Source organism: Hyperoodon ampullatus (assembly GCF_949752795.1).
Source record: "Hyperoodon ampullatus genome assembly, chromosome: 5".
Lineage (NCBI taxonomy): Eukaryota > Metazoa > Chordata > Mammalia > Artiodactyla > Ziphiidae > Hyperoodon > Hyperoodon ampullatus.
This window is the reverse complement of record NC_136918.1, coordinates 135,002,375-135,016,562: the sequence shown is the minus strand read 5'-3', so window position 1 is coordinate 135,016,562 and position 14,188 is coordinate 135,002,375. Positions and strand designations below refer to the sequence as shown.

Genomic DNA, 14,188 nt, shown 5'->3' with positions numbered 1-14,188 from the left:
AAGTATGTGTTCACTTTGTAATCCAGAAAATAAAACACCACGTTTATTCCAGAGAAGTTTATATTTGGGCCTTAAGCTTTTGAAAATAAAGTTTAGAGACATAGCATATGAATACCACTGTAATACACATGAAATATTCTATCAGACCCTAAAAATTAACAGAAACTTAAACCTTCTCATAGTCAACAAAATAGTGGCTGGGTGCCGATTTTATTAGATAAGTTGGTTACAGCATTTTAATTATCATTTTATGTCTATCTAGGTGTAGCTGAAATTCAAAATGCACATCAAAGTAAAACTATATCACAACTCAATGCCATACTAAATGTACTTGGCCTCTGCAGTAAAATTCTAGTCAGACTTCCTTTTAACTCCCTTCTCATTCATGGCCCAAGTGGCTTTTGACAGAAACGCAGGACTTAGTGCTGATCATCACACAACATACCACTTTCTTTTTTTTATAACCTCTACAAAATTTAAAGGGGATACGGCGGCGTTAGCCCTGTGGAACAGATCTTGCTTGATTACCTCAATAACACTGGCCCAGTATCTGTCCAGCAGAACCCATTGTGAACTAGTACAAGGTGCACAGCCCTTCACTGATTACAGGCAAGTGTTACAGCAGCCTAGCCATAAGTAAGGGGAGTTGACATCATAGTACAAAATACAGTATAAAAGCGTTATTTAACATTCCACACTGAAGATTACGGATGCCTTCAAACAGTCGTTTGGATGTTAGCTACTTAAACAAATACATCACTAAGGTAAACAATATAAACATACCAAAACCCTGTATGGTTAAATACAATTTCCATGGTACAAAAATCAAAGCCTGGAGATGTTTGTACAGATTGCTTTTTACACAATGTCTTAAATTGCCAAATATTTACAACATTAAAGAGGAAATACATTGTGATGCAGAGTAAAATTATCTGAAATGATTAATATAAAACCTCAATCTATCTACGTGAGGCACTCCTGAAGCAAGTGGCATTAGCCATGAGGTCCTTTGGTACAAGGCCCATTGCTTGAAGAACCACAGTAGCTGCTGTGGCTTTAGCATGCTTCTTATTAGGGCTGGCAAAGCTGGGCTGGTAAGCGCTTCCATTTATCAATACCTATTCAAGAAAAACATACAATTGGGCTGGTAAGGGCTTCCATTTCTCAATACCTATTCAAGAAAAACATACAATAAGAACAGCATCAAACTTTAATATCTATTAGCTTTGTAATTTTTTCACTAAATGCTAGAAGATAATTTACAAAAATATAAAACCCATACCATGTAAGTCAAATAAATCTCAACCCTAAAAGAAGCAAATCATTTTGGAAAAGGGACTGCAAATTAAGAGCAGGTCTCCAAATTGAAGCACGGAGTGGGGGCGGGGGCACGGCGGGAGGGAAGCCTGATAAAAACAATTAGTTCCCCACATTCCACTAGAAAAGGTCAACAAATTGTTCACCAGATTTTGCCCACATCTTTCCCGCCAACATTTAAAAAATAGGATATTAACAGGTCACATTAAAACATATACACATATACACATTCCCAACCCACAAACAATACATTAATCCTGTGATCATATAATGCTTATCCCTCACCCTCTAACATTAAGTCATCAAATTAACAAATGTATACAATTAATGCAGAAATTCATATTTACCCTAAAGAGAAAATGTTTGCGATGATCAGGGCCACTATCATGGACCAAGAGAAATTCAGGTGGTTGCCACCTTCTCTTATTACAGATTTCCATCAAGGCAGACACAGGATGTTTGCCTGCAGAGAAAAAAATAACCAGTTATAATTATCTCCACATCTGAGGCAACAAATCTGAATTCAAGGGGAAGGTGGAACAAGAAGAAATTCAAAACTGTACTCTCACCTGACAGGTCTTTCATTGCAGCAGAGAAGTTTCCAGACCTCTTTTGTGCTCTTTCTCCTACTGCAACAAGACCTTAAAAAAACCCAATGATCACTGAATAAATTTCAAAGCATTTAAAATTACAATATGGCGAAACAATTACTCCCTCTATAGGAAACTGAACCTCAATCCAGGCCCTCAAATAGAAGTCAACACCCACCCACTACCCTTGATCTTGACTTCTCTTTTGTTGTTTCAATACGTAAATCTATACATTGTCTTCATTTATCTTAGTATTGGAAATTGTACAAAATTAAAATTTTCAGAAAAGTTAATATGTGAATACATATATAAATTGCTATAATTATCAATAACTCCAGATCTGTTTCTTCCTAAGTTTAAAAAGTAGTGGCTCTTTGCAAATGATTTCTAAAGGTTTCTCATGCCTTGAAAAATGATGCTCAGTTTAAGTATGTTCCCCAGAAGTCGAGGATTTTAGGCCAAAAAAAAAGTGAAAAAGTGAGAAAGGCGCTCTCGTGGATAAATGGATCCATTTCTTTTTTCAGCAAACAAGCCCTTTCTGACTTCAAACGTGAGATGTACTCAAAAGACCAACAGCCTCAGCCTCACTTTCCAAAAGGGGTTTAGCTACATTCCTAACTAAAATCAATGCTTTCCATTTATCCTAGGGGGAATTTTTCAACCAGTTCTTTGCCAATTCTGCCACTATGCTTTCCCAAACCCAGGCCACACTGCACAATTCCAAAGGGACTATTCCCTGGAATTATGCAATGCACCCACAGATGTTGTCTTCTCATAAACCACCTTTTATGACACACAGAATCTATTCAACTTGTTGTATAAGCAGTATAATGTCAATGTGACAATAAGTACAATGTCTTTTTCTAATTTACAATTTGCATTAATGCTGCATTATTGGATGATTGTGTTACTTCCAGCCTATTTCCGAGTATCACTATTACAATAAATTCTCTCCAATTTGGAATAAAATGGCAACATATTATTCTTGGTAGATGACAATGTAGAAATTCTGATGCAAAACATTTTTTAAAATACATAATTTGGTCAGAGCTAATTGGTTTCCAAATTCATTAGGACAATAATTTAACTCCTTTAACTTCAACTTAACTTTCTGATTACAAAGATAAGGAAAATAAATGTTTTAAATTTTCCAGTTTTTAAAAATCAGGTTTAAACAAGCTATTGAAATCACATTTAGCTGGCAGCCCCATGTGATTCTACAATGGACATTATTCCAAGGGAAGAAATGCAATGTGAAGAGGTAACACTGCTGCCAGCAGTTGGTCTACTCTCCAATCCCAACCCAACAGAACTCAATTACTGAGCTTGAAAAAAGGGATGTGCAAAAAGGGTTTAGAAAGTGAAGACTAAAAGAGCTCTCTAACAGGAAATGAGGAGAATATGTGGGATAAATATCTTTGAAAGAAAAAATAAATCCTAGAAACAAAAACAAGCACATGTCCCCTGTCAAGAGAAAACAAAATGGAAATTCTATCTAAATATGAAATCTAATTAAAAACTTAATCATATATTGCACGTAACAAAGGTTGCCTTTTATGCTCAAATTAGTGTCTCCATCTATATATAAAGCTTCTGAAAATGGGTTAAACATTTTTTTCCTAACAAAAAGCTATATATACTGTAAGAAGTGCCTCCAGTTCAGGCTCACTGACATCAGAAGAATTTATGATAGTAATGAAATCCTAAATGTTAAAGGAGGTATAATAAACATTCTAAAAAAACTTACCTTTTCGATCTGTCTTAAAATCAACTAGGATAGGTTCCTTATTTCCTTCTTTGTTTTTTCCTAATCCTTCTCCTTCTTTCCAGCCCATTTTTCTCATCAAAACGGCTCCCATTCCTCCAGTTACTGGGGCTGCTCTTAAGAACTGATCCTATCCAAAGAAAGAAAGGTAAAATATCCCCATTTTATAGTTAGAATTTGACTACAAACTCAGTGTAACTTTTTAAAGAAAGAAGTCTTATTTTACTTCTAGATCTGTTATAGTTACAGCAATTAAATGCTTCTATACTTATATACATACTGTAGTGTGTATGTTCTAATTATTTTCACATAAACATAACAGTATTTTGAAAGTCAAATAAGTCAAATGGCAGTTTTAAAACAGTGGCCCTTGTGCCCCCCTCCAAAAAAAAAATTAGAACACTCCTGTTTTCGTCCACTATTTAGGTTCACTGGTATCTCTTCTTAGCTTGCAAAATAAAAAGAAGGCAATGTTAAAACAGTCAATAATATTAATTGTCCCAGGTGTACCTAGTTAATGAATAAAGCCTAGAAATCATTTAGAAATAGTCTGGACACTGAAGAAGCATACTGTTATCATCCAAAGTTTTTTCCCCCCCATTCTACCATAAATCAAGTATAAATATTTTACTTAGAAAATCCCTATGAAGCAAAAAGATAACACATAAAATACCCTGTAATTATACCAAACTGAATTTTGAATTCTTTTAAAACCTAACTTGATGTTAAAAAGACTTTTAAAAAACTCCTTAAACGTTTACATACCTAGGCCTCGGTAGCAGCAGTGTTGTGAATAGTAGGGCTGGCACTGACCGGGGCAAGAAGACAGCTACAAGGATTTGGCCCTGAAACAAGTTTCCATACAGAGGGGTGAAAGTTCACAGGTTATTCTGTGAACAGTCATCTCTCTTGTATCCAACCCACTGAACCATAATTTCCATCAAAGCAGCAAACCACTTAATGTCGTAAGATGCACAACTATATACATTAGCATGGTCAACAGTTATTTTCACACTTTAAGAACTATGCGATGCCTCTTTTTAAAGGGCATCTATGTATGTGTAACAAACCACTGAATTCTACTGTTGATCTTTATGGCCATTTAAAAAAAATTTATAACATCTCCAAATCATGTTTTATTTCCCCTTGTTATTAAACATTCTAGATTTACATTCTCTAGAAAATGTAAGCAAAAGTCATTAACTTATCAACAGAGGCAGTCAAAAATTTTGGTAGCTCTAGAAATAGTATACATTAATCACCTCCTCTACTGATAAGTTAATAGTGAATTTTTAAATCTTGGTTTTACACCATAGTAAAACTGTGTACTGTTATTTTTTCCCAGCTTTTTAATTATCTGCTGGGGAGAAAACATGCCAATGAAGTGTGACTAGACATTAAGTTCAACACAGTACTCTGATGGAAGGAGGCAGCTGTGGAGGTAAAAACATACCCCTGGTTCAGTTCCTTACTTGGTGCAGGCCATGCAGTGTTGGTGGACAGAGAAAAGTTAGCTGATGCTTGGATACCAACTGCCTTGTTGCTACACACCTAAAATTACTTTTACTTACTTCCAGGTTCATCCGCCCCTCTTTTCCAGGAAACACTCCTAAAAAAAAGGGCAACTGTGCAGAGTATAATACAAATCCCCAATAACGCAGGTTTCCGATTTTGTTTCCATTCTCTAATATCTTCAAATCTTTACACCAGTGTGTATACAGTTCAACAAAAAGCTAATTAATGAGACTACAAAAGTAAACAATATTCATCAGGTCATGTCCAAATCATTTCATTCCAGAAAATAAAGCTTCTTTCAAATCAATAACCATTTAAATTTTTTCTTACTAATAATAAAGTCTCATACTTTTTCATCTAAGAATACACTGCAGCAAAGTAAAGAATATGGAATGTTGGCATTCCATGTACTCTTTAACATTAAAAGAGGGTGCTGGCCTACAGCAAGGCAAGAAAACACCAAATGAACATTTTGAAAAAGTTTTCTAAATGAAACAAGTAGACAGTTTGTGATATTTAACAGTGAAGATGAATGTTAAATTTCTAGCTGCCTAATGACTTTTTCCATGTTTTTGCTCATTTTTATAAATAAAATGTTCCTGGCCTTAACTGATATTAGCAGCATATACTGTTCAGTAACATACAAATGGAAGTTTTCCTGAAAGCACTGCTTTCTTCTATAATCATTTAAAAATTTGGTCTGATGAATGAACACATCTTTCTCTTGTGATAACTTAGCAAAAATGATTTATGTCTACATTTTAAATGATGTAAATTATTTAAAATCTGCCAACTGTCTACAGGACTGGAAATCAAAAAAAATTAAGGGAAAGTTTACAGGGAACCAATTTAATCATTTTGTAAGAGTTATGTTAAAGTGATGATGTTTAGAAGTCTGTAGCATTATGTATGGATCAGAACGTCACTGTACAAATGAAGACCAACTCTGCAATGGAATCACATTCTTAAGTTTCTACCTAGTAATGTACATGACTATAATTATTATGTGCTAAACACCCACATAAACTTCAAGTCTAACTTTCTGAAATACGGAGTCACTCAACTTCAACATTCAATAGTACTAAAGAACTAAAACTTAAAGAAATAGATGTACATTTATAATTATTCCCAATGAGATGAAAGCCATTTTTCAAGCACTACATGAATCACTTCGGTATCTTAAATACTGTAATATAATTAGTCCAAAACTAATTCAAGCTTAAAAATATTTTGCTAGATTGTCATCTTTTTTCCAACATCAACCCCTAGTAAACTACGTAAGTTGTCATTTTTTTAACCAACTTGACTGTGTTCTCACTATATACATATTGGTGCAACTATTCCCCCCTCCCCCAAAAAGGGGGGCAGGCAAAGTAAGGATATGCTTTACATTAATTTGTTAATAAGATCACCAGAGATAATGCTATCAAAATTGGAAAAAAAAGTTATGAGATTAAAAGGTCCGAAGCAACAAAAAATATGACTTTTCAGAAATTCAGCTCACTCACTGGCACTCTCAGCAGTTTTCTATAGGTACCCATCCCATTACTGATCACCACCCTGTGAGGCAGGAAGGCACGTGGAGACTGAAATTCCAAGTAATTACTTGCCACAATCACAAAAGGAGTCAGGAGTACAGCAGGATAAAGAAACCTTCCCAATCCATTAGACCACACAGCCTTCCAGTTTCAGCACTGCTATGCTGCCAGTACTCCTGAAACAAATTTCCCCATCACCCATCCAACCAAGCCACTCCCTTCACCAGAATACATTTTCTTCAGAAAGCCCTCTGTAACCACCTAAGACTCCCCCAACAACGAGGCAGCCGTAGGTGGAGTTCACACGTCTCACTGCAGGAGGAATCTGAAACCAGGAGCACCTACATCTTCACAGCACGAGGCGTCCGTCCTCTCCCTTGAATTTAGGTCTTACATATCCTGTTTTTTCATGAGATCAGCGGTTCTCAAATTGAACCTGTGGATCACCAGAGGCCACCAGGGCCTAAATGGTGGTCCACAGACAGTATTCGCCATCCCCATCCCACCCGATTCCCCACCCTTCAGCACTGCCCACCCAACACTTCAGCCATCCTCCCCCAGCTTTCCAGACCCCTGGCAAGATCACCACATGCAGCACTAACACTGGGGCCTCCCAACCACTTGCTGTAACGAACAGCTGACAACCATGGGGACCTGGGGCTGGAGACCACAACAGGAGTGAGGACTAGGGGCCAAGGGAGCTTACAGGAGGGCGCAGGCACTAAGGAAGAGGGAGAGAAGGGCACAGGAATAGAGGGACGGAAACTCAGGTGGCAGAAGGCTCTTGGGGGCAGTGCACCAAAAATACACCTGTAATAAAGTATCCCATGATGAGAAAAAATCTGAGAACCACTGCTTTGAAATCATTAGATTGGTTGTCCAACAGGAACTGTGGAATATTCTGAACAGCACCTGAGATACACTGTTAGCATTCAAAACACAGTTTAAAAAACCACCCCCACAAAACCCAGGAGCAGCAGGATATAAATTAAGTGGCTCTTGAGCCATATTTATACATTAGCCATTGTCTCATCAATCGATCCATCTTCAGTGTCCATCCTGGAGTATATACACATAGCAAATTTACCATGAAATCGGTTAGATTCACTGGCCTCTTGCTGCACTTTTAATAAAACATTTTCTTAAAAATTTTAACTTCGTACGTGGACACTTTTGTATGTGCATATGTTGTGTACCTTTTTAATCCAGGCTTGGGCACCAGTATTGGCCAACTGTTCTTGTGTCAGAACCTGTACTCCTGTACTTCCTGTGAACTGGCCAGGAATAGAGTTCAGCTGAGCCCAGGCATCAATCTGAAGAAAAGAAGAGGTCTCAATTAAGTAAAATTACTTCTCTAGTTAAAGTGCTACTGGTATTAATTTAATTCCCTAAATGAAATGGTTTACTTAGTTCCTGAAAAGGCTTAATAACAGACTTGAATATTCAACTTTTCAAAAACAATATACTGAATTTGTACATCTTTAAAATTGTTTTCCTAAACATTCCAAAGCAGCAGAGTTCAGTAACTGCTCAGTGGATCCCACTGATAAAATTTGAGATATATCTCTAACAACTAAAAAGCATAGCTGACACTCATTCTTCAAAATATCACACGGATACATGAAAAATATAGAAAATCACTCATATGGCAAAGGATCCTTGCCATATGCCTGCTTACATATCTCATAAGTGCATGCTAATTTGACAACCTCAATTTTTACTTTCTTTGAAGTGTTACAAATCGAGAATAAATTCAAGATATATAGTTAAAGAATAATAAACATAGGAAATTGTTCAAACACTGTGATAATTAAAGAATTAGCTGTCATTCATTCAAAGTATATTTACTGAACACCCAGTATTGTCAGGCAATGTACTTTCTCTCTGAACATGTACTTACTGCTTCCATATATTTACCATAGAAAAGCAGCCTATGCAGCTGCTGTCCACTGTTAAAAAAGCACAGACTCTGCATTCAGACTGTCTGGGTTTGGATCCCAGTTCCCTACTTAACTAGTTTTGTGACCTTGGGCCTCATTTAGCCACTCTTTACCTGTCTTCTCAGATGGAAAGTGGAAACTCAATACACCTCACAGGGCTATTATGGGCACTCAGCTATTTTTATACATTAGATTGATTATAAATTCTATGAGGGCAGATAATTTTTTCTATTTTTATTCTCTCCAGAAACAGCTCCTGCCCCACAGTACACAACATATACTGAATGATCAAGCCCCAAATCACTTTAAGTGAGCTTGCTAGATAAATGATCATGTAGGTATTAGAACTGCTACATACCCGTTCCTGAGCACGATTTAACATGCTCATAGCTTCAAGGTCAAATGCATTCTCGCTGAGTCTTTTCTGAGCAAGTGCCCGCTCACTCATTGCTGTAGAGATGTCCACAGGCTAAGAAAGAAAATACAGATAATTATCTCAAATAACAACAGACCCCCTAAATTCTGAAAAATGCTCATATCTTTAGTTGCTTCATGTCAAAAACAAAATAAGTTTTATATATTAAAATTTTGTAAAGTAGGGAGAAGACTCTATAAAAGGTAAGCTAACCTTGGAAAATAGACAAGGATTGTTTAAGGTAAGTTACAAAAAGTATCAGGCAGCAGTTGAACTCAACCTAAAATCCGACTTCTTTCCTCATATTTTCTACTACATCACATTACAATCATAGAAAGTTCCATGAAGAACTTAATCTCTGGCCTTCACTAACAAAACAGTCATTTATAATAAATGAGAATTTCTTGAACAATTAATTTTGTAACTCATTAGCAGTTTTCATTTTACCCTACTTCTCAGCATAACCCTCAAAAGCAATAAGCAAGGTTCTTAAATAATCAGAAAACCACTATCACATCAGTGATCGTTCCTTCACTCGTCTGCACGTTTTCACCTACTTGCAATTGTTCATATAGTTTGGTCTTAGGAACTCGGTTTCTTCAAAGAATATATTTACTATATAAGTAAATGGATCTTTTGTTTTCAGTTTATGTACATTTATGATGGAAGTTAAAATATTTCTGTGGGGTACATAATTAATTGAAACACTTAAATTATGTTTGAAATGTCTTAGGTCCTCCTTTTCAAAGCTCATATTATACTTGTAAAAAGCTTAAGCTAAGCAGATGGGACTTAACTTTTTAAGAAGTATCATAATGTCCAGGAAATTTTTAAGGATAATCTTTAGAGCAAATACCGTATTTGCCAAATTTGTGGAGGGCTCAACCAGAGAAAGAAAAATTTGATGTTTTTTGTTCTAACATTAAGAGGTTAGGTTGATGTGTGTCAACTCACCAATTCTTAATACTTGTTTTTCTTCTAACACTACTTAACCCATTAATATTTTCTAGTATTTCACCCAAGAAAATTCATTTTTGGAAAACGCTTATCTGACATGAAGTATTCCTAAATTCATTTACAAAGAATGACTAGTAAGTACTGCATGGATGTGACAAATACAAGGAAGTCAGTAAAATAACAAAGGTTTTTTTAAAAAGCTAAACTAAGGTTACCTGTAATTTGACTGTGTAGTTGAGTATGAAATACTTCTTTTAAAAATAAGACCTATATAGTTGAGAAGGGTATGTGACTTTGAGAGAACAATTATACCTCATGCATAAAGATGGCTAACCTTCCTTTTTCCCATCTTCAGAACCCCTTAATCACTCCACCATTCTTAGTTACCTTGCTCAATCACCTAGTAAGATGCCTTTAGCAAAACTCAATTTTTCTTCCACAAGGTACCAAACTACAGATTTCTATATATTTGCCTTCTTAAAATGAAAGCAGAATGAAACAATTCATTCTGTAACTGTTTATTAGACTGCTTACATATCTCATTTATGAAAGGTCCTAATTTCTTAGTCAACTTAGTAAATTATCCACACTAATTAGAATATTTCTGGGGTTATATAAGCAAGCAAAGCCAGACTGAAACACTAGAAAACTTAGTAGGTTCACTTTTCACTTCTATTACAATTGTGATCACCTGCTGGGACTTTAAGTGGGAACCCAGATATCTTAGGTCAAAATTTACATTCCTTTGGCCTTAGATGTTAAGATCATCGAAGTAATTTTTGAAAGCCCACTAAATATATCTCAAGTACTGTTCTTTAACCTTGCCAGACTTACTTTGGGTTTCATACCCATCTACAAATCTAAGTGTTAGGTATTTAGGTATAAAATAATAGGTTTTTATTCTAAAAAGTCAAAACTCAGAGGAGATACTGAGGAAAATGCACCTACCCATGACCACCCCAAGCTCTGATCCCCCAATTTCCAACTGTAAATTAGCCATAAAAATGTAGTTAAGATGGCTCCGAAAACTCCCAACTTTTCTAGAATAAAATTACTTCTTCCCAACTGGAAAGCAAATTAACATATCTATCTGTGAATTCTTCCTTTTGAAGACATTTTTGTATCTTCATACTTTTTTCTCTTTTAACCTTTATTAAGTAGCAGGTAACCTAAATACCCCATCATTATCCTCAGGATGAAACTTCATTCAAATCTCAGTAATATTATACGTTAAATTCACATCTCACTCTGAAAGGAATTTTTATTTATTTATTTAAATAGTATTTGTTTAATATATCAGCATTGGGATTTAATATAAATTTACTTTAGATAAAATTACAACTAGTTTTTTCCTAATACAGCTTCATTTATTCTTCAACAGGCTTACCAAGTGAGCTGTAAGTTCATGTCAAAACTTTATTACCAAATAGTAATTTGACTATTAATTTCATATTCATACTTTTTAATGTGGAAAAATATACTCAAAGTAGAATCAATCAGGATTATCTTAATCTCTTAAGGATTCTCAAGAGTTTGTATCAAAAAGCATATTTCCAGGTTTTCAAGGTAACTCAGGATATGCAATAAAAAGCCCCAAAGCAGTAATATTCAAAGACTACACCAAATGTTATGCATCAGTATTAAAACACTCATAAAATATCACAGCTACCCTTTAGAACAGCACTGTCCAACAGAATTTTCTACAGTGAAAGCTAATGAGCACTTGAAATGTGTCTAGTGCAATTAAACAACTGATTTTTCAGTGGTTCACTTAATGACTACTGTATTGGCCTGTATAGTGTTTGTGTATATATAGTATATAGTAAACTATACAGTGTAGCAGGGCTTTAGAGTCTTAATCATCTTTTAATGTTGCTCAAAGACAGTAATGTGTAAAAGGTACCAAAATGATGCTAAAAGTTTTAGAATGCTAAAAACTGGGGGAAAAATTATCTTAAACTGTACATAATACTGTTATCAAGCTATCATCAAGCCTTATTTATTTCCACTAATACACGATAGACTTTCTATGTAATGTGTAGTAATACTCTAGGTATTATAATGGGGGGAAATGTTTAATTTCCTTCTCCCTAGGACTTGTTCTAAAAGGTGAAATCCACATAAAAGAGTATCCTGAATTATAATTCCAGTTCTCACATTAATAAAAACCTGTCCAAGTTATTTCACCCCTCTACGTCAGTAATATAGCAGATTACTACTTCCATAACCTAAAAAGTTGTCAGGACTAATGAAACACATATAATTGACACCATGTAACATGCATTTCATGGCCTAAGTTGTAACTAACTGTGTACCTTCTATATCTTCCTCATTTAAAAAACCCTTCTAAGTCAATTTACCTCCCCCCTTTGTTAACCCAACTGTTTATATAAATAGAACAATTATCTTAAGTATTTCCTGTAAAGTCAATGAAAGTACATAAAAGAACTAAAGAGAATTATTAGAAAGTGGTCAGTCAGGTAAGGAAAAAATAATCCCTGTAATAGGCAAATTATTTTCTACAGAGGTAACTGCAGGTATCTCAAATTAAAAGATGGTAAAAAAGGCAATTTTTAATTGTAAGAAAATAGAATTAAAGAAAAAGCACCTAACCTGCACACAAAACATGATTTTAAAATATTTAGCTAAAATTAATAAAATACAAAGAGGTTCATGTAGAAAATGAAAACTACAGAAACAAAAGCCACACTAAACACACACTGCCTCAGTTGTTACGTGGCTCGGTTTTAAAAACTGATTTATGAACCTTTTCATTATTTCACATAAAATTCCTTAGTGCAACTCTTAGTTAACTTGTACATTTAATCCAAATTAATTATAATAAGAAACAGATAAACCATTAAATGGTAAAGAAATTCCATGTTAATCACCTAGGAGAATCTAAGGAGAGAAGAATGAACAACAAAGCTGTACTTAACACATTCTAGCACTGCCAGGACCTAGTTGTTTTATTTTCAATTAAAATTTTCGTCTCACCACAAGAACTCAGCTTTCCTAAACTTCAAAAATTTACAGCTTCTAAATATAAGGGAATTTTAGCTCCACTGGACAGGGAAATATTCTTCAATAGTAACAAATCAAGCACGGTTGCCAGAGACAAAAACTGTCCTAACATGTAAACAATCACTAGACTTAATGGCAAGCTACCTCTGGACATTTATGATAAATAGTTAACCCATGCAAATTTTATGTCAGAGACTACATTTATATCTTCTACCCAATAGGTCTTTGCTAACTTTATTACCAAGAATGAATGCCCCCAAGGACAGTTTTTAAAATGTTTTCCAACACTTTTGATTTCATTTATAAATCAAATTGACACAAATATGATCAAGGTTCTGCAGTCACTCCTTACTGAGGATGATGCTGGTTGGCTTCTGGGTAGGAAGACGATGCTATGGCAGTAGGGCACACAGTCTGATGAGTTGATATTCCGTAAGATATGGATTTATGTTGATCCATCCACGTCTATCCACTCATACTTATGTCAAAGAGCACTCATGTGCAAAACAATTGGGGGGGATTAAGGATCATAGCAAAGCTGAGATCAAATCTGTGATCTTTGCCTAAATGTTTCATGCTCAAAACTAAAGAACCGCAAATTCCGTTTACATTTGTTAAAATGAAAAAGACTAACAGGTAAAAAAATTAAAAGTACTATTTGGTTAAAATGTTGACCATTTAGAAGAACTTTCCTTTTCTCTATAAAGTCTTTATTTCAACCCCTGACAGGGAATCAAGAGTCAATGCTCCCATAAAATGTCACCAATAGTATTCTACAAACATTGGAATATAGAACATTAATCTTACAAATATATTTATAAGATATAACTAAATAAATGGAACTAAACATTTTATATTATGAACATTTCCTCTAGGTGTTTCATATTACTTCTAGGTAAAAGTACGAAGACCTGAAAGCAAGAGCAAAATTCTGTCCCTTTTCTTCCTAAAATTTTGGGATTGTTTTATTTGAAATTATAGTTAACACATATATTTTTTTAGTCTAATCGTCTAAGAAACTAGCTTAGAGTTCTGATATCAAATAGCTGTATATATCCTCTCCACAGGAGAAATCTGCTTCATGAACTTTGTTTCCCCTCCTGCTTTAATAAAAAGCTCCTTTACTT

General features: G+C 34.9%; 1 protein-coding gene across 3 annotated transcripts in view; it reads right to left on the bottom strand.

Moving 5' to 3' along the window:
- Positions 1–173: 173 nt before the first annotated feature.
- SON (SON DNA and RNA binding protein) overlaps positions 174–14,188 on the bottom strand; it is a 31,103-nt gene continuing 17,088 nt past the window's right edge. Inside the window, exons 7-12 of one of the 3 annotated variants that reach the window (XM_079705009.1) lie at positions 9,024–9,134; positions 7,922–8,038; positions 3,655–3,802; positions 1,881–1,958; positions 1,665–1,780; positions 174–1,118 (exon numbers count right to left, since the gene is read on the bottom strand). In XM_079705009.1, coding sequence (XP_079561135.1) covers positions 960–1,118; positions 1,665–1,780; positions 1,881–1,958; positions 3,655–3,802; positions 7,922–8,038; positions 9,024–9,134 — 729 coding nt within the window. In that variant the 3' untranslated portion in view covers positions 174–959. Of the gene's footprint in view, positions 1,172–1,664; positions 1,781–1,880; positions 1,959–3,654; positions 3,803–7,921; positions 8,039–9,023; positions 9,135–14,188 lie in introns of all 3 variants that reach the window. The other 2 variants (XM_079705008.1, XM_079705010.1) reach the window with 2 other exon arrangements.